Source organism: Candoia aspera, chromosome 2 (assembly GCF_035149785.1).
Source record: "Candoia aspera isolate rCanAsp1 chromosome 2, rCanAsp1.hap2, whole genome shotgun sequence".
Classification (NCBI taxonomy): Eukaryota; Metazoa; Chordata; class Lepidosauria; order Squamata; family Boidae; genus Candoia; species Candoia aspera.
In genome coordinates this window covers 164,186,653-164,214,577 of record NC_086154.1, presented here as the reverse complement: position 1 = coordinate 164,214,577, position 27,925 = coordinate 164,186,653, and the positions used below count along the sequence as shown (strand labels likewise).

The 27,925-nt window shown below is 41.6% G+C and overlaps 3 protein-coding genes across 10 annotated transcripts in view; 1 reads left to right on the top strand and 2 right to left on the bottom strand.

The window, feature by feature from the left end:
* The window catches only part of LOC134491156 (rap1 GTPase-activating protein 1-like), a 71,246-nt gene extending 62,913 nt beyond the window's left edge, over positions 1–8,333 (top strand). For 3 of the 6 annotated variants that reach the window (XM_063294707.1, XM_063294708.1, XM_063294703.1), the window contains 6 exons: positions 2,058–2,174; positions 2,433–2,562; positions 2,660–2,762; positions 5,610–5,695; positions 5,823–5,892; positions 7,612–8,333. In XM_063294707.1, the coding sequence (XP_063150777.1) occupies positions 2,058–2,174; positions 2,433–2,562; positions 2,660–2,762; positions 5,610–5,695; positions 5,823–5,846 (460 nt within the window). In that variant the 3' untranslated portion in view covers positions 5,847–5,892; positions 7,612–8,333. The other 3 variants (XM_063294705.1, XM_063294704.1, XM_063294706.1) reach the window with 3 other exon arrangements.
* MRPL51 (mitochondrial ribosomal protein L51) overlaps positions 1–27,925 on the bottom strand; it is a 377,933-nt gene that overhangs the window by 178,678 nt on the left and 171,330 nt on the right. The gene's annotated exons all lie outside the window — the stretch shown is intronic.
* On the bottom strand, positions 1,234–25,499 carry GSTK1 (glutathione S-transferase kappa 1). 3 transcript variants are annotated; one of them, XM_063294711.1, is made up of 9 exons: positions 25,315–25,499; positions 21,169–21,250; positions 18,547–18,675; positions 18,249–18,349; positions 17,736–17,771; positions 16,449–16,565; positions 15,334–15,427; positions 13,687–13,751; positions 1,234–2,507 (listed from the first exon to the last, which is right to left on the bottom strand). In XM_063294711.1, exons 1-8 carry the CDS (start codon positions 25,453–25,455, stop codon positions 13,708–13,710), a joined length of 744 nt encoding a protein of 247 aa, XP_063150781.1. In that variant the 5' UTR covers positions 25,456–25,499; the 3' UTR covers positions 1,234–2,507; positions 13,687–13,707. The 3 variants fall into 3 exon arrangements, with proteins under 3 accessions (XP_063150781.1, XP_063150780.1, XP_063150779.1); XM_063294710.1 differs by lacking the exon at positions 1,234–2,507 and adding an exon at positions 10,972–11,970; XM_063294709.1 differs by lacking the exon at positions 1,234–2,507 and having other exon boundaries at positions 10,972–13,751.

Genomic DNA, 27,925 nt, shown 5'->3' with positions numbered 1-27,925 from the left:
AGAAATAAAAACTTTCTAAAAGAAGCAGTATGCAGTCATAAAAGCAACATACGTGCTTTTTGCAAAATCATGCTAAAATGTCGCAGATTTAACCATATTGAAAATGTCATGCTACTGTCACTTGGTGTTAAAGAGTTTGTATACAAATCCTACTTCAGGGGTATTATTTATGCAGTTGGTCCGGTTCTTAAGTTTGAGGGTGATTAAATTTTTCCTCTTCCTCCAAGGAAGAGACAGAGGCCAGCAGGCTGTGGTTGAGCAGAGACCTCATGGTTCAAGTAACTGGGCTGTTCACCTCCACACCTTCCTTCCCTCCACCCTTGCTGACAGCCATGGTGCCGTTGGTGTGTGCAATAGTGTTTGGGGAATGAAGTTAATCCGGTTCCCTGCTAGGATAAAATCCAAGAACTGGTCAAAATGGATGAGGAGGAGGACCCAGAGTAGAACCCGTTCGTGCTGCGCAGGGAGATGTGGCAACCAACAATACACCTTTTGCAAAGTGAAAGAAACATCAAGTCATGTTAGGTTTGATGGGAGATCCAAAAAGCATTTCTGGAGGGAGTTTGTTCTTACTTTAATGCAAAATTCAGGGAACTTGTTTTCTTCTTACAAGGAAAAATCTATGTGGCTTCAGTGTCTTTTCTGGGGGAAGAAAAGCAAAACAGCAGAGTTTCAGTTAGGAAAACTGACTGTAGGAAAGGGAGTAAGTCCCTCCCTGCATTGTGGTTTAAATTAAATTTAGCATCTGCTGTAGTTGCTTTAAAGTAAATATCAGTACAAACATAGGCAACACTGCAGCCTGTCTCCTGAGATCACAAGACTATCTTTGCAGTCTCTTCCTGTGCTAGAGCTGAGCAGGAAGATAATTGTCTTACCCGGAAAAAAAACGGCTGAAGACCTCCAACAACATGGGAATAAGGACCTAAGCAGGGCCCTGCTGAATCGGACCCCTGACCATCTGTCAGGCAGTCTGTTTCTCATGGTTGCCAACCCCCTGCAGAAGGAAGCCCGCTAGTCTCCCAGCAAGTGGCTTTCAGAGGCAATCACACTGCCCTCAAGGCTAACAGCCATTGATCCCTATGACTTCTGTGAATGGGTCCAACCCTTTTTTGAAGCCAGCCAAGCTGGTAGCCAGTATCACATCTCATGGTAGCAAATTCCAAAGTTGAATTATGCACTGTGTAAATCAATCTTATCAACTGATCAGTCGCAGTCCAAACAAATGCAACACGGTAAGGGGCCCACATGTATTTTTCTTTAACTAAACAAAAAAATGGGGAGGGACATAACTGTCATGAGCCCATGGCTTCTGGTCACCTGAAACATAAAAAAATGGTGCAGCTCTCAGCCATAAAAACATTTCTAAGCCCCAATCTAGGGACATACGGTTTACAATGAGCTGGGAAGATAATTGTAATGAAAAGGTTTTAAAATACTCTGAATAAGTATTTAAGGTAAGACAAGAACTTCTTTGCTCTGGTGGGCACATTCAGAATTTTATCGTATTAGGAGTGTTTTTGCAAAATGGCAGCTGGGAAGCTTACTCATTCACAAGATGGCTGCTACAGAAATTTAAACCCTTTCAAAGAACTAATTTATCAGAGTGCTACCTGCCACCTCCCCTAACCACCACCACCACCACCACGAAGCCAGGTGCTCCCTATAAGCCCTGCTTATCTTGGTCCTTTTCCTAGGCAAGTGGATCCACTTCTGAACAAGCACGGAGTTGCAGAAGCCCATCATTTTCTTGAGAAACCATACTGGGCCCAGAGGCACTTTTGGAAGTAAAAGGGATGGAGGAGGTTGATACTTTGGTTTACAGCTAGCCAACTTCCCGTTGTTTAATTATTTATTTATTAGCAGTCATATGGGGCAGGGAATCTGAAAAGTTCCAACAGGGATATCCACAGAGACCCTGGTGTTCCATGTTTCAAGAGTATGAAAAGTAGTCAGATTTGTGGGAAGGACCAATCTCCATTCTGGACATTAGAACTTCTGGAGAATCTAGACAGTCATGAATCTTACAAACCTCAAACAGTTAATTCTTTTCTCTCCAGCAAAGATGTGGCTGAAAGGATACAGAAGGTATTGGAGAGTCCTGGACCCTTCTTTGATCTCAAATCAGATGGTTCCTCCAGTCCTAGTTCACCAGAATTCCCCAACAGGAAGAGCAAGTGAGTTGAATGTGAAAGATCATATGGGCAGGAGGGGGGAAGTTTACTTCAGCAGAATAAAGAAGTATTGCACTCCCCAATGTTATTAGGGAAGACACTTTCTCCAATCTACTAGAGGACGAGGGATCATCAGAGGCAGCAATTAAGATTGCTATGCTACATAGGGTGACTTTGTCAGAAGGGAAGATTAACCCTTAGGATGGGCAAATAGCTCTTGAGGATTGTGACGGTGATTCTTTGGAGCTTGTGTTCCTCCAGCAGAGGTCTCTCCAGTCAGACATCAAGGTATTGTGTGATGCAGCCCCTGTCCCGTTCTTCATCCAACGTGAGCAGCTGTTGTAGTGGAGTGAGAGAGAATGAAACATCAGAGGAGGAAGAGAATGAAGCGGTCAGTGTGGGATCTTTTATTACTCCCTTTCATAGAAGCAATCTTCCAGCTATATATTAAGTGCCCTCTAAAGCTGTTTCCCATTTTTCTTGTGCAGGAGTTGATGTGTTCTCTTGAAGGTCCCCAGAAGCAGGATTCCCTGGTTCAGAATGCATGGTTAGATGACAGTGTCTGTACACCCAGTAGTACCAGCTCACCAGGTAAACACTGAAATGAGTTCATTTCTAGGGCAGATCTGCTAGGCAGAATTAGTAGATTCCTTTTACATCATTGGTGTTATCACAAAACTGTAACTGGCTTATACCATCCCACGCTGCAGTGGTAGTGGATCATCTGGATTACGAGGGAGTTTTCTGTGTTGATGGTCCTCACAGAGAGAAATGTAATCAAAACCCATAAGAAGAAGAAAGCTCAGAGGTTTGGGGGAGCACCACATTTATTTAGAAAAGAAATGCTAAAGGACCACTTCCCCCCACCCCCAAAAGGAACGCCGTGAACAACTGAAGGGCCACAGGTTGACCAACTGGGAGTGGAAGCATCATGTAAAGTTCTATCCCTGATGATTAAGCTATTCTACATGATCAGCTTCCCTTCCAGAGTAAATGGCAGATGAGAAAATGGCACAGATGCACAGTATTGATTCCCACCCTCCCCAGTCCTGATATTGATTGGGACCCTTCCTTTTTTAAAACAGACACAGTAAGCATGTGACTGCGCTTGTCAATTGCTCAGTTGGCCCAAAGAATATCAGCAAGCACTGTAAAATACTTAATGTACTATGTGAAGTATTACAATTTTTGAACCTGCTGTCAACCAGCTACATTAGATGTTTACCAGCAGAGTTTTCAGAATGATTTTATATATATTTTACCATCTTCTAGAATGGATACAGTGGTGGTTCCAGCCGGTAGAATTGAATGGAAACTTTTTTTACGTGTTCAGCTGAGGACGTGGATAGGCTGCTTAGAGAACAGAAATGGAGTGTGTGTGCACTTAACCCTTGCCAGTGCTAGTTAGTCCAAGATGCCAGAGAAATCTGTCTGGATGGATCTTAAAGGCAGTTAGTAAAAGATGGTGCAGTCCTTACCCAACTGAATTACAATCAACTTATGTGAAGGTGTTTCAGTGACATCTTGGTCTCCAGTATTTCTTGATGCAACCATTTATTTAAATACATTCCAGCATAGTTTTTGACCTGGTTTGGGGGCTGAAACTACCTTGGATGTCAGATAGGAGTCTATTCCAGGAGATTGATGTGGAGTTTTCTCCTAGAACTCTCTTAATGGCATTCAGCACCTAATTGTGAGCTGTGTGAGTTTCTGAAGTAAGGGTGAAACCAGGCTGAGTTCACATTTAGCTTGACAAATTCTCAGAATTTTAAGACAGAAATGGCTTTCTCATTAATTATGTAAGCACAGAACCCCCCCCCCCCCCGCCCCCCAATAAGCTATACTAGCATTCAGGAAAGGAAGTCAGTGTATCTTAAGGAGAAAGATGACTTCTCCAGTTGCTGATTCCCCAATATTACCTTAGGTTTTTTTTTTAATGGTCTTTTAGATTCAATCAGGGGCTATTGGTTCTTTCATGTTCCCTCAGTATGAATAGTATGAATCTCTTTGTCATAGGCCAGTCTTTAGGTTTCCTTTCTAGAACTTCCCCAAGACTAAATGGAGTGACCAGCTGGCATCAGTCCTCCTCCAGTGCTCACCAGCTTGTTTCTCTCCCCCAGTCAACCCTCCAGATAGCATAGATTCCTTTTGCTACAATATGGTCAAGCTAGTATATCTCCATACCATAAGCCAATGTCAATCTAGGCAGAGAAACCCTGTGACAATACAGGATCCAATTACATGTGGCATTGATTTCTGCCATAAGTTGCTAAAAGTGTAACTGTTCTTCCCACTAATTTTGGGTTTATGATTATTCAGGCTGCTTCTCATTTTATAACCAAGGTGGGTAGTATTGTGGGATGTAATCAAGTGAACTGAGAAACCTGCAGAAGTACAGCGAGATGTACCTGTGGCCTCACCAAGAATATTTCCTTGGACGCATCCCCCCAGCCATTACACATGAACTAAGTAAAGCCTCCTTTGAATAAGCTTGACTTTTGATGGACACATCCATGCTGTTTTCTTGAAGCAGTGGAAGTAATTTGTCACTGCCTTCTTCCAGGAAGCTTTCTCAACTTTTTAGTCTAGTCTACAGCCCTAGAAATCTCTGATGGTCTCTAGCCTAAGTACTAAGTAGGTACAACCCAATCTCAGACAAGATTGGTCAGGCGCTGCCACTGCCTGAGATTATACATTACTTAAAAATAGGGCATGCATAAACTACAAAATGTATTTTGTTTTGAACCCAAACAAATACATTGTGTCTCAAGACTTTTGCCAAATTGTTCTGGGTGGGCTATGGTTTGGCAAAACCAAAATGTGTAATATTGTGGTTTTTCTGGATTTCAGTGAAGACAAATTCTGGAGGGTCTTACTTGATGAACAGGACAAGACTGGTGTTCCTCATTCTTCAATTTAGGATAAGTTTGTATGCATTTTTCTGAAGACTGCTAGAATGCATTTTTGAATGGACCTTTCAATACCACATTTATTAGTATTTTTCTAATATACATTATTACACATTTAGTTTCCCTAATGTATTTTTAGTAATGAACTGCTTCACAATATTTAGCCAAGAGCAGATCTCAGCATACAAATTCAGTGCAAATTGGGTAACTCCACCTTAAAAAGTTAAATCAGATTTTCTTTCTCATTCCTAGATATACCAAGGAAGATAGTGTTCTTTTCCCCCTTGAAATTTAAATTCTAAATCCTGGAATTGCAGATCAAAAGAACATCTCCAAATGGTAAAAAGAAAAGTAGAGATTTACTAGGGAGCATTACCACAGGAGAACCATCCCAGATGACGTACCAGTAGCATATCATAGGTTATTGACAACCGACTGATCCTGTTCCCAAACTTTTTCCAGTCACAGCTGAATGCCCCTAGAATATCTTGATATAACTTACTGTTGTTTTATGCTTGGTTCCTTTCAGTAACTCAGCTGCTCCCTTCTAGCAATGCTGCAGGTTCGATGGAAAAGGGGAAAAGCAGTAAAGTGGATGCTCAGCGTTACAGTCCAGTATGTTTTTATACTTTTTATGCATGTAGGAAATTCAGGCAGGGAGGTGATTTGTGGGCTCTTCATACACAGGGAATCAGGGCAAGGAGAAGAACGTTAAAGAAACTGCCACTTCCTTGTTCCACAGGCCTCCATTTTATGCTGTGTGTGATGCCATCGCTGGAGGGGTATCTCAGTGCATGCTGGGTAATTCACAGGTAATCTGCTTCCTAGGGGGTCTCAATGCCCTAGGATACAGGGGGATAAGGGCACATAGGGAAAAAGTAATAGAAGGAGAATTGGTTATCTTTGCTACTCTCTACATATCCTACCTACTTGAATAACAGAGCCAGATGCTGTCAAAATAAAGCTTGTTGGTTTTGTGTATTTTTTAGTCCTATAATACTTTCCTAGTCTCCATTTTCTCAGGCCCTCAACAATTTGGAACATTTTTTTGAGGCAGCCGCTCTGTCCTTGCCCAACATGGTTTGTCAACACACTTCCATGTTATCGAGTTCAGTCTCTTGGCTAACTCCTTAATATCCTCTTGATCCCCACAGTGCCCTTTTCCGGCCCATCTCCTCACATTGCTGTGACTTATTATTTGCTGAATCATCTCTTGGCTCACTGGCTAGTTTTGTGTGTGTTTCTACCTCTGCTTTTTCACTCTGTCATTGGCAGGTGTGCATCCTTTGTGGATTACTGTTTTCCAAGAAAGTGTGAAATGGTCAAGATTGGGAGAGAGGGGGTAAAGTTCCCAAGGGGCGAGGGGACTTTTGAATGGAAATATGCAGCTTTTTCATTGGCCTTGATAACGTCTTTGTAACACATTTCCCTGATGAAACAGTACTTGTCCCCTGAGCATTGCAGAAAGATGAGTTTTAAGCTCCTTGAGTGCCGAATAGATGTCAAGTTGTCAAACTATTCTGATAGCTTCTTAAGGCAAAAGATGTTACAGCTATGAACAAGCAACCCTCTGAACCCAGCTCTAGTTGACTATTGTCATCTGTCTACTTGTTCCCCACAGCTTTATGGAGTTCACAGAAGATATCTTAAGGATAAGCCTTACTTAAGCCCCCCGTGCTCATTTGGAAATACTTCCTGCATTTCTTATATAGTTTCTGAATGTCATTAGTTGTTCCAAGTTTGGTCACTTATCTGAATGACCAAATGTCATATGGAAACATTAGCTCACTTTTTCAAAGTGACCCAACAAAACTGTGGCTAGTAACTTGTAATTTAAAGCTATGTTGAAAAAGTTTTGCCAAACCATTCCCAGTGGAGCTGTGAACTTCCCTCTCAGCATTATCCTTTTCAAATACAAGGTAATAGTTTCTTGTGGCTTCCCTATCTTTGCTTTATAGAATACTGTATCCTCTGAAATGGAGTAAGTATTCTGAAAAGCTTTTGAGCAATCTGTGTGGTTGTTTCCTTGTATTTACTCACAACCTTCCTGTGAGATTGATTAGGGTAAGAGTTGGTTACGGAGCTTCTCGGCCTTTTGGCTAAGATCAAGCGTGTAGGCTAGGTTGCCCAGCGAAACTCGTGTCCCACTAGCAGTTTTAATCCAGATTTCTCTGGTCGTACTTGAACATTATAGCTACCACATCACAGATTTCTTCAGCTTGGTCAATTACCGGACTTTTCCCACGACTGTTATTTTCAAAGCCACAAACCTAAAATTGGCCACCTCATGGGAAGTTTTATTTACCAACTGTGCATCTATTTACAAGCGGTCATTCTTTAAGGAGATGCTGAAAGTGTGTTTTGGCTTCCCAATTGCTTTGCTGAATGGTTTAAGACTTAGATTTTCTCTCTTCATTAAGCTTATCCGTCTCAGCTGAAGCACAGGAGGAAAATGTCCCTTCAATATACAGTGATCACATCTGTCCATCAGTTGATTCTTGAAGTTCTCTTCATCTTTTCTCTGTGTGTAGGATCTGCTGCTGAAGTGAAAACTCACAGCATTGCACTTTGGAATTCGGAGGAAATGATGCTGGATTCCCAGAAACACCTGACCCGGCCCTTCTGCTTCATTCAGTGACAGCTGCACCACAGGCAGTCAGGAATCAGAGTCCAAGTGTGGCATTTTACTCATCCATGTGTATCATTCCAGTTCAGCAACCTCAGGAGGGCAGAACCAATCTAAACCTTAAAAAAAAAGGGGGGGGGTCCCATCTGCCATAGCTTTAGAAGCAAACAAAAGGGAAGTACTTTCTCTCTCTCTCTTATTACAGCTAAAATTTAGATACCCAAGATTCCACTTGGAAGGATTTGGATGTCCTACAGGGACCTTTCAGGAAGGCTGTATTTGTGTTCATTCTTCAGCATGAAGGCCTCAGAAACTTGGGAGGAGTATATCTTAGCGCTCCCAGGATTACACCTGGTTCATATGCAAAACATCAGAGGTGCATTATGCAGCATAGGCAGGACACACGGTGCCAAAGAGCATGTGTGTATGACAATTAATGAGTATTTGTTTCATTATTCGTGAATTCCCCAGATCTGTTAAATATTTCACTGTACCACTGCCACCCTCTTCCCTGAGTCTTTGTGCCATCAAGAACCAAAACCTGTAAATGTGAATCTATGACTCCTTGTTCCATGCTTGTTATGTCTGTGGTGTCTTGGGCTTGCAATAAAAGACTACTGTGACCAATTCACTATTGTATTTATCTTACCAAATTATGCCTTGGTAGAAACTCATAAATATAATGACAACATGGTTTGCATTATTTAACCAGAACCTGTAAGAAGCGTTCTCAAAGTCTATATCACAACATAACATCCCTCCTATCCCTGGCTCTTAACAACTGTTGCATGTTTAAGAATGTAAGAAGCTATTTTAATATCACTATTATTTATAGTCCTAGGGCTGAGTTCACACGCTGTTCATTAAGGAAACTGCAAACATAATAGTTGCTGTTCACAAATGAGAATAGACATGGCAGATTATCAATTGACATTAAACTAAAACGCTTGCCACCAATTTCCCCTTATCATCTATGTAAATCGGGGTTCTTAAGCTTTCAAAAGGGACAGGGTGTCAGATCTCTATACAGACTACGGTTGGGTAACCTGAACACCATAAGATACATTTGACATCTTGTCTGTTGTATTTTGCAAATCTTAATTTTCCCATTGGGATGGTTCAGGTGCAGAATGGTCTGAGACACTCATTTTATACTTTAACTGTCTTTAACCTGCCCCCCATTCCAAAATTAAGAAACATTTTGATCTTAGTTATTCTAGTGACTGTAATGGTTGCCTATTCTGACAGATTCAGTCTCACAAGCAGGTGCTTAAGGATAACTGATTTATTGAAAGAATAGTGTGCAAATACAAAGAAAGCTGAGAATGAGCAAAAGCGTGCCAAATACAAACTAAAAACCCTCGCTTCAAACCCGGTCCCGCCCCGTGCTCCCGCTTAGCAACCACCCCTTCCCAGGTGTTAGCAACCGTCACCCACATCGGCCTGAGAAAGTAACCTTGAACACAGTCAATAACCCAAACATACATTCCACAGTTACAGTAAGGAGATTACAGCCTGGCACGGCTGGAAATCTCCACTCCGCAAACACGGATCAGGAAAGTGACATGCGAAACGTTACGATGTATTCAGAACATTGAAACGATGAACATGACAGTGACATAATGACATCACTGAGCATGTTTCCTGTGGGCCTCCAGGCAGGCTACAAAACCAAATGCAACTCCCTGACCACAAATTGCACAAGTTGCTTCAATTTGCCCTTGTCTCCTGGAGGGATAGCTGGCAACTATGAGTGGAAATGGCTCCTTTTTACAATATTTCATTTTACAATAATTATCCTTTATTGCCCCACTACTCTGTGCATGGCAAAAACAGAGCATGAACAGAGACATTTGGAGCAATATGGTCAAGGGGCAGACTTTTACAGAGAGGAAAAGGGCCTTACAGGTAGTCCTCGTTTAGTGACCACAATTGGGACCCACAACTTGATCGTTAAGCAAAACAGTCGCTAAATGAAACTGACTGTGTTTATGATCTTACTTCAGCTTTCCTTTGCTTTACAGACCTGTCAAGGTTGTAAATGCAAGGACCGATTGCAAAGTTACTTTTTCATCACCATCCTAACTGCAAACAATTGTTAAACAAGGCTGTTGCTAAACAAGGATTACCTCTAGTGTGAAGTGGAACAAAATGGTGGGAAACTACCAGGATCATAGGTTCCCTACCTTAAACTACAGTAATAAAGGCAGAATGCACAAAATAGCACATACCAACCAACTTAAAATGCCTGAGGAAACTTGTTTACTTAAACAGAAGAAAACCTTGAAGTTAAAGCAACTACTCCCACACAAAAGGTTAGAAGAACATTTTACTATTTTAGTGTTTTTCTCCTGCTTTATTAGTATAGATATCTCCCAGTTTGTTCTGACGTTTTATCAAATCCCTATCATGCCACTCTTTACCATCTTTCACAATTCAACTATGTTATAAATCATGTTCAAATTCAAACAAGTCATCTTTCATTCTGCCCAAGAAACGAGAAATGTTTCTTAAACTGTCTTTCATAAATGGCCTACACATGACCTCACCCTGCTGTTTAAACACACAAGGACCCTTGCAGACCTACACGCTTATGTGCTGCTAATCTGTCCCTCTGCTTTCATTGCCTGTAGAGCTTAGCACGTTGCACAGATACACAGACCAGTTTTGTATGATACAGGAGTCCTCTGATTTGGGACTCAAAACAAAGTGGGAGCCATCCCACAGCAGTACAAATAGGCATGCGGCTTAACTATCTGTGGCATAAGGAGAGTCTTACAGACAAGATGCCTCAGCCCATGCTGGTTGGGAAACCATTCCAACACATTTGGAATGGCCCCCATTTCCTCCAGAGCGACTCATAATGTACAATACATCTGCAGCTTTGAAGATCTCTAACTTTAGAGATACAGTAATCCAGAGAATGACTGGGGGTGCATGGCATTTTAATGGCTGAACTGACATGTTAATCCTACTTAGTTTTTGTATGGCTTGGTGTAATGTATAGTCCAGCCAATTTGATTCAAGACTGAATGAATTGTCCAACTGAGAAAATGAGTATACTCAGTAGCCAATTGAAGTGTGTTCTGTAAACCCAAGCTAAGGATTTACCAAGTCTGAGAGGATCCATAGCTAAAATCCCTAGCTCTGACTTCCCTTCTAAGTTTCTCAAATAAGAAACCACAATTTAAGATTCAAACTGAAAGTTTAATTTGGAGGAAAAAAACACTTTTCTGAACATTCAGGTAAGTCAGAAAATGAAGACAACAGTTATTAGAAGAAAATCTAAGCAAAGGAAGCACAGTGTAAATAGAAGGCACAAAGATCCTAGCAACCTTTTCTTTTTGTGGAAGGACCAGTCTAAAATTCTCCCGTACCCAACTGAAGACTGTTCTCAGCTGTATTTGAACCAGACAACCTCTTAACTTCTTTGAATGGTACAGTGAGCTAAGATGTTTTCATAAACCCTCCTCATGAGCAAATGGGAATTCATTCAATCCATCCCTCAAACTAGCTCTTGTCCCTTTCCTCAAACCTTGCCCTTCCAGAAAAAATTAATGCAAATTTTCAAAAGATACTTTTATCTTTCAATCAACAGATGCCCCAGGGACAGTTGCGTGCACTCAAGCCCTGCAGTGATTTTGTAACCAGCTTAATAGATGCCTTAAAATGGCAATCATTCCTAACGGTTCCATGATATTACTCGTACAATAGGTTTTCCAGGGCCAAGGAAGAAACAAAAAATAAACATATGAGAAGCAACTGAAAGAGAAGCTTCCGTATTACAATGAAACTTCAGTTTCACAGACCCCATTCGAGTGTCTCAGGCAGACTATTTTGGAGGCAATGAACCAAATTTCTATCTGGGCATCCCCTTAAAAGTCCACTATTTCAAAACATTCTGAGTAAGGCAGTTATATTTATGCTAATTTTATGTCATTTGTAGTGATCTACACCATTTGTGTAATGATATCTTCATGCAAATGACAAACGTGTCATGTCAATTTATAGAAATGACATCATTTAGTCAATGACAGTATCACACAAATGATACAGACCACCACGATTGATGGAATTTGTGTTCTAATGGACACCCCCTCCCTCACAACTGACTTTTGAAATCAAGTTTTCATGTAATGGCTATATTAGTACCCATAAACATGTACAATATACCACTCACATACATCATAATGCATTCAAATAAATGGGCATTTCCACTGCAGCGTTTCTACTCCAGTTTGACAACAACCTGCGATGATCTTCACTGAAACACAGAAAACAGGTAGGGAACACCATGAGCCAATCAGTGCTCCTCCTCTGGCTGACCAATGGGAGAGCTTAAAAGATGCATTCTTTTAAGAAGTAGGCCCTCCCCACAAGCTACTGCAGATCCTGGAGGCAATAAAAGTTCACATCCCCATCTCCATCCGGAAAGACCCAACCTGCTGCCCATCTTTCCAGGACATATGGTGGACATCTATCTGGTCACCTGAACTGGCAGCTGCTATGAAGAGGTAGCTGCAAAGCTCCCAAGCCATTGTTTCTTCTTTGACATTCAGTGCAACCTCCCACACAGTGGAGGCCTTTATACTAAACGTACCCTGTGCTCCCAAAGAAAGGTGGGCTATATAGCCACTCCTCGGTTAGCAACCAGTCACAAACATGACGGTAATAAACAGTAATAAAAAGTTCATTTTCTGACCAATGCATGCATTTATGGCCAAATTTCATGTGCCTGAGAACAACACATGCTGCAGTGAGAGTAACACTGGCGTAGCTGTACGAGAGAACTTTATCTGAATGAGGTGGCAGCGACCAATGATCTTTGCTGTCTCTGTCACATGCTCACTTAGCAACCATTTTGCTTAATGACAAAGTCGCTGGAACGGAACACGGTTGCTAAATGAGGAGAGGGTGTAAATGCAGTATTATATAAATGAAATCCTCGTGATAGTAATGATGGTGAAAAGTAACCCGTCAATATTTTTACAGCCGGCTGCTTTCCTCAACTAGACCTATTGCTGCTTGTGGCTGTGGTGTCTGGTATGGAGCATGAGGGACAGACAAAACAATTCTTGCAGGCAAGCAGCCTGAATAGAACCCTGAACACTGCTAGCAGATGGGAATTTTCAGTTACCTTGACCAGCAGGTTGCTGGTTTCATCCTTATTGGGAATCATCAGTCGTAGGTAACCGGATGTTATTCTGCCAGGAATTGAACCAATGGAACTTTTTATGGTGCATTACCTTTAGGAGCCACCTAGGTCCTGACGCTCAGTGGTTTGTAGGAAAGGATATATACAGGCTTATCTATCTATAACTCTCCATTCTGAGGGCTTAAGGGGAGGTGGACTTTCTGATAGCCTTTAGCATATGGGGGAGAGACTATCCTGGAGCAACACTCACACTACACCCAAAATGGAAGGAAAATAAATTGCTGGCACAATCTCACCAATAACCCTAACCAGGCAGTTGGGGGACAGGGGGCAAGGATTGAAAGTTGGCAGGTGCTGACCTCATGCCAAAGAGAAGGGGATACAGACAATGTACAGTACATGCCTCCTCCAGGCTACTGTGGTGGAGGCACAGTTGAAAAGACAAGCAAAAATCAAAAGCAAAGCATGTGAAATCAGCAAGGTGGATGTGCGTTTGTTTGGTTGTACACACAAATGTCTGAGTGGCTGCTGTAAAACAGAACCTATCAACATAGAGATAACAGCACTGGCTTACCTTGCAGGATAATCATTGATAATAGACATAAAGCTAATTTAAGAGCCCTTTCTTAATCCTATTTAATGGTGTGAAAAACTGGTGCAAAATACTCATGTGGAAACATTCTAGATTTAGATGCATGTAAACTGTACAGTTACATGGTATTTGAAAGCAACTATCATGACCTTTTATATTAGGCCAGTTCTAATGCCAGTCATCTTGTGGAAGTAGGAAGGACAGGATGTCTGCAACAGTGCTAGGTTGCTTACTTTTCTCATTGCTCCTGAGAGTTAGAGCTTAGAAGATGCGGGAACTGGTCCCAACCACTTCTCTCCTGCGAAGCAAATCAATACCAAACAAAAAAGTCAAATCCAGAAGACAAAAGAGGACTTAAAAGGTAGCAGGTTAAAGCCACAAAGCAACAAAGCAACAACTGAGGATAAATTTGATTACATCTCATCCTATGCTGATTACTAGTGTGCAAAGCATTCAGATTTGAAACGTTTCAAGCCCAGAACAGTTGTCCTGATCTTACTAAAAGTGTTCTAACCCTGTTCCAAGGGCCATTTGCAACTTGGAACACTTCTAGCAAAGTTGGAATACGTTTTGGGCTTAAAATATTTTGAGCTTGAAATATTTCACACACCTCTAATTATTAATACAAAACTTGGTTAAATTCAATTTACTACATCACAAGATCCAGTTTGATTCAGTATTCCAGGCTACCCAACTGGATTCAAGACTTGAGTCCAAGGTACAATTGGTACCTACTCTAATCTACTGTAACCCTAGCCCTAAAACACTAGTATGGAGAAGCAAAAAGAGATGGAGAGGTAATCCTCTTAGTATCAGAGATGTGTTTATTGTGTAGCCCAAAATATTTCAGACCCCAGAACTTTTATCAAAGGTACTGAAAACTCCTCCAGAATTAAATAGAGGAACTTTATTCCAAAGCAAAAGAAGGCTCTGAGATCTGATGGCTGCTCTATACTTAGCACTTTGCAGACACTTCGAGGACTTCCTGTCTTTTCTTTTTGTGCTATTTTCTCGTATTTGGTTTTTGGCATGACAAAAGGACATTCAAATTTAAAAGTGTAAACACAGACAAAAAAAAATCACACCTATACAGATCTATGTCTTCCTTTCTGGAGTGCTCAGGTGTGCAAGTTATACAAAAAGGTTACATTTCAGTTCAATTCAGAGCAGATTTGCAAGGATTCTCCGCATCTTATGAAGCCAACTCCTCACTCAAAAAGCCTGAGTGAGTTCAGAAGTCAGCCTAACCCTATCCAAATCCCCAGGTATTAAATTTACACAGTGCACAACTGCCTCCAAGACACTGCCATCATTTGAGTGATCTCAGCCCACAGCAGAGCTTATCTAGAACGCTCACTTGTTGAGTGCTTCTGTTTCAGTAATATAAAAATGAGGCTTAGATCCACACCAATGGATGAACCAAGTCTGTTTGATTTTAAAGCTTTTGGACAGAGGAACTTTCTAGCCACTATGTTCCATCAGCTTTCTTCTAGTGTCTCCAAAAGATTATCTGTTGGCTAGTTGATCTCACCCAATTTTAGACTGCTTTCTGACAACTCAAAACCTTCTGCGTTCAAACAGTACTTCCAGATTAAAATGCACAGCAGGGCAACCTTAACAGCATTTCCACTAAAAAAACCCTATTAGGTCAATTAAATTATAAATACACCAAAATAGATTATTTCCCCCATAAAGGAAGTTGATAGTTTAGCAAAGAAATTGCTCTGTGCTCCAAATTTATCTGCTCCGGGTTTTCCCCAAAGGAGTACAATTCAGATACTTTATTTTTGCTATCTAAAATGATTTAGTAATGTGTTGGTCCATTGTGAAACCTAAAAAATTCTTCAATAATACACAACAAAATTATTAATAACACTCACCCAAAACACTTCCTAGTAGTTCTATACGATCTGAACCAAAGAACAGCTGGGGCTCTCCATCCACCTGGATAACAAAACACGGCACTCCAAATGCCTACATAGGAAAACCCAACAAAAAGATACAAGAAGGAAACTGTGTTTCATCTAACCAGTTCAAGGTAACAGATGCAAACTAGAAGAGTTCAAATGTGCCAATTAGCTTCTGGTTAGGTGGTTGCACATTCATCCTGCATTTCTGAAGTATAGTTTTAAAAGTTAAATAATATTTGTGCATTGTTGATGTTGGTCCCAAGAACTGGGAAATGGATCCAATTCACCTCTGCTTCCACACCAATGCCATTTTGTAGGAAACATGTTCAAATACCATCTGAAAACCCTCCTGCTCGCCTGGATGAGGAGAAAACAGATCAAAAGCCATAAAGGCAGGGTACAGCAACTGCCACACTTTGCAAAAACTCCCCTCAACTTTAGGAAGTCTTTGCCTTTTACTTGTCAACTTTTTGACTGGTCTGAATACCACTTACCATCCATCCAACTCTCTCTCTCTCTGGTGCTAGCACATTTTAGCTTAAACAGCAAAGCTTAGGTGAGATGAAGAAGCACCTGTGTGGTTGCTCCTAGGCAAACACTGCTTGTCTCCTACTGTGCCAAGCTGTGGGCTGTGCTCACTGCTTTTCACTGCAGTAATGATGGCACACAGGTATGCATCAGTCCTCCTAAACAGATCTTGTGCATTATTTCATGCCAGTTCTAATGTCAGCATCTACTGTGTGTGGAATAGTTTTGTGAAATAACTCATTTGATGGGAAGTAATAGGCAGTCACTCTGCTGCTGCTGCTGCTGCTGCTGCTGCTGCTGTTGTTGAGGTTGCCCATCTTCCCTGATCTCCATGAATCTGGCAGCAATATTTCAATGCCAGCCATGGATAATAGCTAGGAAAATGCATAAAAACAAGCCAAAAGGTTCTCTGGGGATGCAAATCTTCTAAGGTAACTTCATTATCAATAAAGTTGTTCATCAGAGCGCTACAGAGTTCTGCTTCCCATATCCCCATAACATCTTTTTGAAAAAGGACTCTGACTGGAAGATACATTTCACAAAACACTGGCCCTTACCCCAAACTTCAGGACCTCATCTGTTGTCTCTTTCAGGCGATTCTTCACCTCTGGTGAGGTGCTCATTTTCAGAAGCTCCTGGCTTTTGCCTGAGGGCAACCCTGCTTTCTCTGCAGCCTAGAGAAAAGACAGGTATCCTAGATGTAGCCCAAGTTGACTGCATAAAAGTGGCTGGTAAAACCTCAGGCAACTCTCCATATTGAGACATTTAACCCCCTGAGACATTTCAAATGGAAGAAGAGGTTTGCAGAAATATCCCAATATTGACCCTTCATAATAGAACTGGAAAGTAAATGCCCCTGGCAAATAGGGAATGTAAATGTACTAAACTGTGACCCAACTCAAAATGTTCAACACTATGGGATACCATCTTTTTGGTTTGCTGGTATTGATATAACTTCTATTCTTAACTACTAAAGTAATTAAGTTCTCTACAGACAGTGCACACCTTTTTCACACAAGTCTTCTTTCTTTAGTCCAACAGTAAGAGGATAATCTATGGTAGTCCAAAATCAGGAGGAGTCTGGTAGCACCTTTTCTGCATAACAAAGGTTATGAAGGGGCGTAAGCTTTTGTGAGCTGCAATTTGTGATGAAGTCTGATGAAAGAACCTGCAGTGCACGGAAGCTTATGCCTTTTCATAAAATTTGTTAGTCAGAAAGGTACTACCAGATTCCTTCTGTTTCTTTGTTCCAAGTAAGATTATTAGTCCATCTAGCTAGGATTTTCCTCTTCTCTCTGAGTCTCTTCAGAGTGTTAGGCTGAGATTTTTCTTCCTAGAGATCCTAGGAATGAATTTGGTCCCTCAACATGCAGAGTATTTACTGACCTTGAGATCTTCCCCCATATAGGTTAAGTAGCACACAATACTTTAGAAAAATAAGCTATAGATTATATGGGATTCAAGTCTAAGGCCTAAGAAAATACTAGTGATAAACTAATTTTCTCCTGATTTTTTCATTTAAAAGAATAAAACACTCCTAAATCCTTCAAGGTATTCATGACTGAGGACGAGAACAAAGCCACACAAGTTCCTTCTGCATGGACAGTCCTCCCTGACAGCAATACTGCCCCAAAAGCAAATTCTACAGTAGAAGAGTTCCACGCTCGGGACAGCAGAGTGGGAAGGCAAGGCATCTAAAAACTTTCCAGTTTAAACTCCTCTCAAAATGGAAGAATTATCCACCCAACAGACCTCCAAGGGCCATCCCTTTGCAACTAAACCACAAAACAGGCACTTTGTAGGAGAAGAGCAAGAGAGGAACATTAAGAGGAGCAGGAACTTACTGCCAATATACTGTCTGGCTCAACTATGTCCTCATCCTGGAAAAACAAAAAGTACAGCAACTGATTAATAATGCTTGTGGATAAGATAGGTCATGGAAATAGTAAGAAACAAAAGAAAACAAACAAACCATGATGGACAATAGCCATTTTCTTTGTCTAAATGAAACTGGACCAATAGGCCAGTCTCCCTAACCTAATCTACCCTAACCAAAGTGAGAGAATGAAGAGAAAAATGAGGTATGGCCGAAATTCCAGACTGCCCAATTCATTTAATCTGGTCTTAACGATGCCCATAACAATTTGTTGTTGCAATTCTTGGATGTCAGAACAACTGAATGTTTAAATTCCTGGAGGCCCCCATAATAGTGCTGTATTTGGCTTAGCTGGCTGAAACATGTGCAAGTCTAGTTCAGGTGATTTCAACTTTCTTGCCTAAGCATCCTCAAGAGATCACCAGAAGGGACAGAGAAATACCCAGAGATATGCAAATGTCTGCGGGATCTGAATACTTACCTGGGACCAAATGCGCATCCAAAGTTCTCTAGAAACAGCCTCCAGAAACTGTGGTTCTGCTATATCCACAGCAGTGACAAAACGCATGGCAGGCAGACTTCCTGCAGATGGCAAAGACAGACACAAAAGTGCGTTAGAGAAGCTGCACGAATGCTGACGGGGAGGCAGACACACCCTTTCCCTTACTTTTAAAAGGATTCATTTGACCTTCCACTTTCTGATGTCCTCCAGATGTGTAGAAACCATTATTTCCAAAATGCCTATTGGCACCAATTTGGAGAAAGCAAATCTTCATTACCTTTCACAATCACAGAACCTAGGAAATCCTTCGGTAAATTCACTGGCACTTGGTAATACTTCGCCATTCGACTGATATCCTTCAGCAAATACTGTCCTCTCTTGGGAAGCATTGCTGGAGGCTGGTTCCCTGTTGCAAAAGACAGAAAATCACAAAAGCCGATTTCAGTATAAAACTTTTAATGTTGTGTTCTTCCATCAAAGTATGGAAAGCTAAATTTCTACAGTTGGATGGGACTGGAAAAACCTGAATACTGGGGACTTACATCAGTTTTGCATCAGTCAAGAAATCATGTGTTTTGTTTTGTTTTACTTTAAGAAACTCCATCAAGATTAGTTGTCACAGAACAGCCAAGTAGTCAGCTAACCGAGAACAAATCATTCTAGGCAGCTGCTCGAGAACAGTGGTTCCCCACAGGATTGAGCACCAGGATGCGAGGGAGATGACATCTTGCCCTCAGCCATGGCGGAGCCTTTAAAAAGGACACTAAGCCAGCTGCACTCACTTTCTAATCACTTTTGGAAATGATCTATTTAACTATCTCATGCATATTGTCAAAAAGGTGAAAGGTCCCCTGTGCAAGCACCGAGTCATGTCTGACCCTTTGGGGGGATGCCACTTTCGCAATGTTTTCTTGGCAGACTACAGTGGGGTGGTTTGCCATTGCCTTCCCCAGCTGTCACCTTCCCCAGAAAGCTGGGTGCTCATTTTACCAACCTCGGAAGGATGGAAGGCTGAGTCAACCTGAGCCAGCTATCCGAGAATCCAGCTTCCACTGGGATTGAACTCGGGTCGTGGGGAGAGTTTTCGGTTGCAATACTGCCACCTACCACTCTGCACCGCACATGCTGGCCACATGACCACGGAAGTGTCTTCGGACAAAGCTGGCTCTTCAGCCATGAAACGGAGATGAGCACTGCCCCCTAGTGTTGGACACGACTAAATGGGAACCTTTACCTTTACCTCATGAATATTAGAGACCTTCAAAACAGAGTTTAATTTGACACCTGGTGAGGCTTACCTTCTTTTCTTTGATACAAGGAATTTTAAATAGAGACATAAGAGTTTAAAAACTATATATAATTGGCAAAAGACCAAACTAAAAAAATATATTTAAGAAAGTTATAAATGGACTAGGAGACCAGAGGAATTTGGAACATTTGTACTTTTGCTGTAAGATTTGAAAAGCAAGTATATAATTAAATAATACACCTGTTGGAATGGGACTAAATCCGTATTAGGAACTGAGATTCTCTGAATGTTGCAAATGGACACTAAACTAAAGGACCAGGCAGAGAGAGAGAAAAAAGGGAAAGTGCATCTATCAACATTTAAACTAAGGTGTTAAAATGGCCAACCCTGGTATAACTTTTGAGCTACTTAAAAGAGTTCTTCGAAAAATGGACTGAGATATTAATAACTAATACCTTAGAAAGCATACAGGTTCCAATGGTTAAACTTCTAGAAGATGTTAATCTTCTTAAAGATCTTAAAAAGCACCTTATACCTGACACAGATATAATAGAACTTGTAAGTATGGAATATAATAAAACTGAAAAGATTACTAAAATGGAAACACAAAAGACAAATCAAGAAAAGGACTTGGACAAGGAGCAGTTGTGACAAGAAATCCTGGAAGTTGCCTCTTTTCTGGATATACAAAGTATCTTGGAAAAGGATCTGAAGAATTTTTTGGAATGCCAAAGACTGATGGAAGATCAAATCCTGAGACACCACTAGAATGAATTAAAGGCCAAGATTGTGAAGCACAAAAGAAAGGAGTATAAAGTTGGACTATTTGATCAGGGATAAATTGTATGTTTGATATTTCTGGTAGCTTCTAACAGACTTTTCACTGAACTAGGGCTAAAAAGATGATGATTTCTGGATCACGTATAGATCTGAGTTAGACTATGGGAAGAAGAGTTATTTGTTTGTAATTTTAAAAGAGGATGAAGAGTTATGTTAGCTTGTGCTTGGTGTGATGAAGATTGGAAGCCACTTTATTATCTTTGTTTCTTTTTCTTTTATTCTCTTTCTTTTTTTTCTTCCTCTTGCACTTTTTAAACTTTTCTTACATTTCTTTAATCTTTTAGTTAGTTTGTATTTGTTTTAATATGTCTATTAAAAACTTCAATAAAATTATTACAAAAAAAAAAGAGAACAAGTCATTCTAAAAGCAAATCTAGAGAGACAATGAAAATAAACACCAAGTAAGATTGGACTTTCAGGCCTTAAAATATAGGAAAATTACAGCACTCTGCCCAAGATCAGAGACCAAGAGACATGCTTGGTGTAGCGGTTAAGGCAATGGGCCAGAAACCAGGAGATGGAGAGTTCTAGTCCCGCCTTAAGCATGAAAGCCAGCAGGGTGACCTTGGGCCAGTCCCTCTCTCTCAGCCCAACTCATCTCACAGGGTTGTTGTAGGGAAAATAGGAGGAGGAAGGAGTATTAGGTATGTTCCCCACCTTGAGTTATTATAAAAATAATAAAGGTGGGATAGAAAATAAAATAAAAAATGCTTCACCAGTCTCTTTGATCTAGACTGAACTTTTGTAACTAGTTGCGACAAGAGTGTGTGTAATCTTCAACTAAGATCAGTTGAATGATCAAATACTTACCAGTTGCCTTCATTATCCCTGAAAGGAAAACTGGCCGTAAATGCAGATCTATATTCCAGATGGGACGGTACCTGCAAATAATCTACAGGGAAGATGGGGATTATGAATATTATCTAGAATTGGAAATCAGAAAATGGAAAGCTACATGCAAGATTAAATGTTAAAAGTTGCTCCTGCAACAGGAAAAGAAAGCTGTCATAGATACATTTTATTTGATTTCTATCTCACAGTTCATTCAGGAGCTCAAGCTGGCATACCTAGCACTCTTTCCTCCCATTTTTCCCCACACTAACAATTCTGTGAGGTGGGTTGCCTGAGAGGGAGTGACTAGCCCAAAGTCACCCAGAATTTCCATAGCTGGGGTCGACTAGACCCTAGGTCTCCCTGCCCCTAGTCCAATACCTTAACCCAGCTTTCTCAACCTTTTGACCCTGGAAGAACCCTTGAAATATTTTTCAGGTGAAGGGGAACCCTGCACATTCAGGCTCAAATATAGGCCAGAAGTTACAAAATTATCATATTCGTTTCATGGGTAGGCCTGTATATATGCACTAACAGTGTTCTTAAACTAAAAATAAAGAACGAAAATTACCTCTTTAATGTGATGTTGCCCAAATTTGAAATATTTTTTTAAATAAATCCTGATCTCCCAGGGAACCCCTACTTCTCACAGAACCCGCGTTGAGAAACCTTGCCTTAACCACTATACCATACTGGTTCCACATGCATCTATTTAAAGGTGATACTCAAGAAGCAAACAAGTTTATCATTTAGCATGAACCTTCATAGGTAACCCTACAAGAAAATAGTATTTACATAGAAAATCAGGTGTAAGTTTATTAGGATATAAATCCAGTAAAAATAAAATATCAGAGGAACTAAGCACAAAACATGCCTATTACTTTGAAATGGCTTTTGCACAATGATCTTGATATTACTCAAATTAATTGGGGATGAAGATGGGAGAGAAGAAAACATATATTCTATAAATTCAAAAATTTAACAATCAGCTTGTGTGAACGCCTACCCAAGTTTCCAGCCAGACACATACAAGAAGCTTATGGATATCTGATTTATTACTGGATAGTATGCAGGTTCAAGAGCAAAGCTGAGAATGGCAAAAGCGCGGGTCTTTCAAACAATTAAAGCTTAGACAGTTCCAATCCGTCCCCCCAGGGTCAGTAAGAATCTACTCCCCGCAGCCTGCAGGTGTTCCTAACGGTTCCTGCCGGTCTTCGGGAAAGTGTCCTTGAACAGGCGAGAGAACCCAGATAGACATTCCAAAGCCTCTACATCAGTGCCTGGTACAAAAGAACAAGAGCAGCCCCCTCCCGAACAGTAACACGTGTCAGCACCAGCATGGCATGGGAACTGGTTACGATGTTCACAGGAACATTGGAACAGGAACCATGACACAGCTCTCCTTTATTTGAGGCCTTCTAGAGCAGTGTTTCTTAAAGTGTGGTCCAAGGAACCCCAGGGGTCCCCCAAGACCTTCTCAGGGGTAAACAAAATTAAAATTATTTGCCAGCCTATGTTGAAAAATAATACAATATTAAAATCCCATCAAACAATCATGAGAAGCAGTAGCGGCAGCAAATGTGTCAATTTTTATTTTTAATACAGTAAATATTGATAAATATAACCCATACAAACAAAAGCTCTTTTGGGGTCCTCCATAATTTTTTAAAGTGGGAAGAGGTCCCGAGAAAAAAGTTTAAGAAACACTGCTCTAGATGGTTTAGAATATAACTCCAATTATACTTAGTATCCTTAGTCATTGAAATCTAACACATCTCAATAGTACCTAGCTAGGAAAGGCCACAGGGCACCATCAATCCACTTGGTTTCTGTACCACCACAACTAGTGCATGTGTGCTAGTCAGGAGCTTTGTACTAGACAAGGTTTCTGTATTTAAGAGAAATTCTGGAAGGAAAACGTGAGGAAAAACAGAGCCACATAATTGGACACAGCGTGTTTGGATGATTAGAAGATCATCCAAATCAGACATTAAGGAGCTAGATCCCAAATTCATTCGGGGACCTGATATAAAAATCCAGGAACTACTTTTATTTTGAATATTTCCAGTTTTGTCCAAATTATAGTTGGTAGGAAGTTCAGGAGTTATAGAGAGGATGGTCTTGACAGAAAGAAGGAAGATCCATTACAAAGGCAATGAACGGATAAATGTGGCTTAAGCGCATATGAAGACAGAGACGTTTCTTGATCTAGTCTACCTTGTAGGGCTGACAGGAGTTCCCTAACTTTCAACGGATTTCAGAAGAGACAGGCAGCCAAGCTTGGGGAATGATCCAACCAAGTAAAAGTTCCACTGATTTCAACAGCAACGATGCCAACAAAATCTTACTGTACCACAGAAACCAATCAAAATGGAAAGTGCTCAACTTTGACTAGGTCATTCCCAGAAGGTTGCTAGTAATGGTTTAAAATGGGATAATATGAGAAGCAGGACACAACTGTATAGGACGAAATACTTAAAAGTAGAAATTCTTAAGTTATTAAAATCAGCTGTGCAAAAGCTTACCAGTTTTAACTTGCGTAATCATACACACGACTGGAATACTGTGCACAGCATGTACTCCTGACCTCTTTGATCTATGAATTAGATCAATCTGCTTTTCTACAGTCCTACTGATATCATACTCACTGAATTTGACATAAGATGCTGTATTTTAGGGTCTCCATATATGGCCTGCAAAAATAGGGATCACCACTAGATGGCAGCACAAAGATGCAGAAACCCCTAAGCATCTAGACCTGGATTCTTGGAGACCAAATATACTATATAACGACTCCATGTGTGATACTGAGCAAGTGAGCTGGATGAGCCACTTCCATCCCATTTCAACGAGAGTATTTTGAAGTATTATTCATATATAACAGGATTTGCTTTCATCCAACTCACAGCAACACACTCCATATCCACAACAGGTCCAATGTCCAAAAATTCAAACCCCTCCCTCGAATAAGTCAGAGTGCCAATCAAGTGGTGCACAGTTTTGTTTAGTATTGCACTCAATTCCCAACACACCCACAATCCATATATGTAGTGCAGACATGACAAATGTCGCAACATTTTCAGTAGCCACAGAAAAGTGGGTCAAAGTTGAAACCAAGGGAGCCCTAGAGCCATTTGTGAAAATTGCTGACAACTCTTCTGAAACTAAGGTTTCCTCTATTCCTTCCCCCTTTTTTCCAGCCTGGAGTATTTCCATATGAGGATTTTATGGCACAGTGGACATTATCCAGAAGTTGCAAACTTTTGTCAAGGACAAAGAGCTACAGAGGCTTTTCTGAAGGGCTGGGGGAATCCCAAAGTTGCACAAATACAAACTTATTGGAGAGAGGAACAGTGCAGCCATCAAATACAGTAACTGTTAAGAAAAATAGTTAAATGGTGGGACCAACAACTCCCTTCTTCTGTCAGCTGGGCCATCCTCGAAGAGACTTCACTTTAGAAGTCTCTTGGAGGATGGCCCGGCTGACAGAAAAAGGGAAGAGGTGCAGTCCATGTGGCAAGATACAAATGCAAGTAGGACCCGTCTGCAAAATGCCATCACCCAGCGTTGCTGCCATGCATCTCCATATTAGCAAACAGCATGACACTGGACTTTAAAACAATTAAGTTCTGGTCATCTGAAGCTGCAATTCACAGTACAGGAATCAGAGAGGATTTCTTTTGTAGTGCAGAGTTACTCTTCTAAGGCTTTACTGCGCTTAGTTATAAGTTATAATAAATAAAACTACAGATACCTTTTTCTAGATTTTTTATCCCGCCTTTATTATTTTTATAAATACCTAATACCCCTTCCTCCTCCTCTTTTCCCCACAACTACAACCCTGGGAGGTGAATTGGGCTGAGGGAGACTAGCCGGCCCAAAGTCACCCAGACGGCTTTCGTGCCTAAGGCGGCACTAGAACTCTCCTGATTTATAGCCTGCTGCCTTAACCACTAGACCAAACTATTACACTGCTGCTACTCTACTCCAGATCTTATCTAAAATGGCAGGAAATCGGACTGAAGCCCCTGGAAACAGGCTTCTGAGCAACTTCCAGCTTGGTCCGGAAGCCTTGAGGTGAGAGGGAACGGCTCGCTTTAATACTGCTTTTCCCAGGGCTCTTACCTCAAAGCCAAACCATGAGTACGGGGATAGGACATCGTAGAAACACGCCACCTCCTTCTTGCTGGCCCCCAAGCTCCCGCGCGCTGTAGCCATGCTCCGTCGGAAGGCCAAGTTGAGGAGGGAAAGCCTGCGGCTCAACATACTCCCAAAGCGAGAGGAACGGACACAGGACACAACCTCAAAGACGCGCTTTACGTCGTCACGTGCGGATTTCTGGGCCCAACCCACTCCCGTGTTCTCCCTCGCCACGGGGGAAGGGGGAGGGAGAAAGTCACGTGGGCGGCGGCAGCAACGACAGTAACAACAACTGGCATTGCTCGGAGGGAAGCACCAATCGAAGCGAAAAGGGACGTGCCAGTACTCTCGCAGTTAAAGGAAGCTGCCCCGCGTGCAGCAATTGAAAAGTATCTGCGCACGCACACACTCTCCGCAATTTGGTGGTCTTCCAGTCTGTTGGATTTGAGATTACGGAAAGCGTAGTGCAACACATCTAAACTGCACCAGGTTGAGGAAAGTTTATTTCCTGGTCATCTGGTATCCAGGGTTGTTAGAATTCCACAATCATAATGAAAATTTATTTATTTATTTATTTATTTATAAATTTATTCACCGCCCATCTCCCCCTCATGGGGGACTCCGGCCGGTTTACAATAAAATGCAGTTAAAACTTAAAACCATTTCAGTATAACAATACAATAAAATAAGAATATAGTAAAATCTAAGTAGCAAGAGATTTTAATCAGTCCATGAGTATAGGACGCCCCTCAAAATCACTTAGGGCACTAGCCAGCCCCAGGTATAACTATTCCCCCTCCCATTCCAAGCCTGCTGACAAAACCAGGTCTTTAGTTGTTTTCAGAAGTCCAGGGGCGAAGGGGCCTGCAGGACCTCTGGGGGCAAGATGTTCCAAAGGGCGGGAGCTACAGCAGAGAAGGCCCGCTTCCGAGACCCGGTTAGATGAAATTCTTTTATAGATGGGGTTGGTAACATGCCCTCCCTGCATGACCAGGTGGGGCGAGTCGATGTAATAGGGATGAGACGATCCCTCAGATATCCTGGTCCCATGCCATGTAGGGCTTTAAAGGTGATGACCAACACCTTGAATTGGAACCGGAAGCAAACTGGGACCCAGTGCAGCTCACGCAACAAAGGTGTTACGTGTGCAAATCTTGGAACACCCAAGATAGTCCGCGTGGCTGCATTCGGAATCAGCTGAAGCTTCCAGATACTCTTCAAGGGTAGCCCCATGTAGAGTGCATTGTTGTTTATTCATTTAGTCGCTTCCGACTCTTCGTGTCCTAACAACCAGGAAACACACTGAGACAATGAACTGGTCTCTAATATTTATTGCTAGTACTTAACAGGAATCCTAACAAACTGAAGAAGCGTGGGAAAAACCCAGACATATAACCCCCAAGGGTTAAGGCGGTCCCGATCTGTGTCTCTTTGAATGGCTGAACAATTCCTCAGTGCTACGCATGCGCTTGACAGTCTGGATGGGAGCCCCCTGCTCGCCATCCTTACTCATGACACTTCGTGACTTCATGGACCAGCCCACGCCAGAGCTTCCTGTCGGTCGTCAACATCCCCAGCTCCCCCAGGGACGAGTCCGTCACCTCTAGAATATCATCATCCATCCACCTTGCCCTTGGCCGGCCCCTCTTCCTTTTGCCCTCCACTCTCCCTAGCATCAGCATCTTCTCCAAGGTGTCCTGTCTTCTCATTATGTGGCCAAAGTATTTCAGTTTTGCCTTTAATATCATTCCCTCAAGTGAGCAGTCTGGCTTTATTTCCTGGAGGATGGACTGGTTTGATCTTCTTGCAGTCCAAGGCACTCTCAGAATTTTCCTCCAACACCACAGTTCAAAAGGATCGATCTTCCTTCTCTCAGCCTTCCTTATGGTCCAGCTCTCGCAGCCATATGTTACTACGGGGAACACCATTGCTTTAACTATGTGGACCTTTGTTGTCAGTGTGATGTCTCTGCTCTTGACTATTTTATCAAGATTTGTCATTGCTCTCCTCCCAAGGATTAAGCGTCTTCTGATTTCCTGACTGCAGTCAGCATCTGCAGTAATCTTCGCACCCAGAAATACAAAGTCTTTCACTGCTTCTACATTTTCTCCCTCTATTTGCCAGTTATCAATCAAGCTGGTTGCCATAATCTTGGTTTTTTTGAGGTTTAGCTGCAAGCCAGCTTTTGCACTTTCTTCTTTCACCTTCATCATAAGGCTCCTCAGTTCCTCTTCGCTTTCAGCCATCAAAGTGGTATCATCTGCATATCTGAGATTGTTAATGTTTCTTCCAGCGATTTTAACTCCAGGCTTGGATTCCTCAAGCCCAGCATGTCACATGATGTGTTCTGCATACAAGTTGAATAGGTAGGGTGAGAGTATACAGCCCTGCCGTACTCCTTTCCCAATCTTAAACCAGTCCGTTGTTCCGTGGTCTGTTCTTACTGTTGCTACTTGGTCATTATACAGATTCTTCAGGAGGCAGACAAGATGACTTGGTATCCCCATACCACTAAGAACTTGCCACAATTTGTTATGGTCCACACAGTCAAAGGCTTTAGAATAGTCAATAAAACAGAAATAGATGTTTTTCTGAA

Bases quoted from the DNA above. Each gene is read 5' to 3' on its own strand.
- GSTK1 (XM_063294711.1), bottom strand. From the start codon at position 25,455: ATGTTGAGCCGCAGGCTTTCCCTCCTCAACTTGGCCTTCCGACGGAGC. The intron at 17,772-18,248 runs GTAAGTATTCAG...TTGTTTTTCCAG, and splicing joins GGATGCGCATTTGGTCCCAG to GATGAGGACATAGTTGAGCC. The intron at 16,566-17,735 runs GTAAGTTCCTGC...TCTTTTCTCTAG, and splicing joins AGCCAGACAGTATATTGGCA to GCTGCAGAGAAAGCAGGGTT.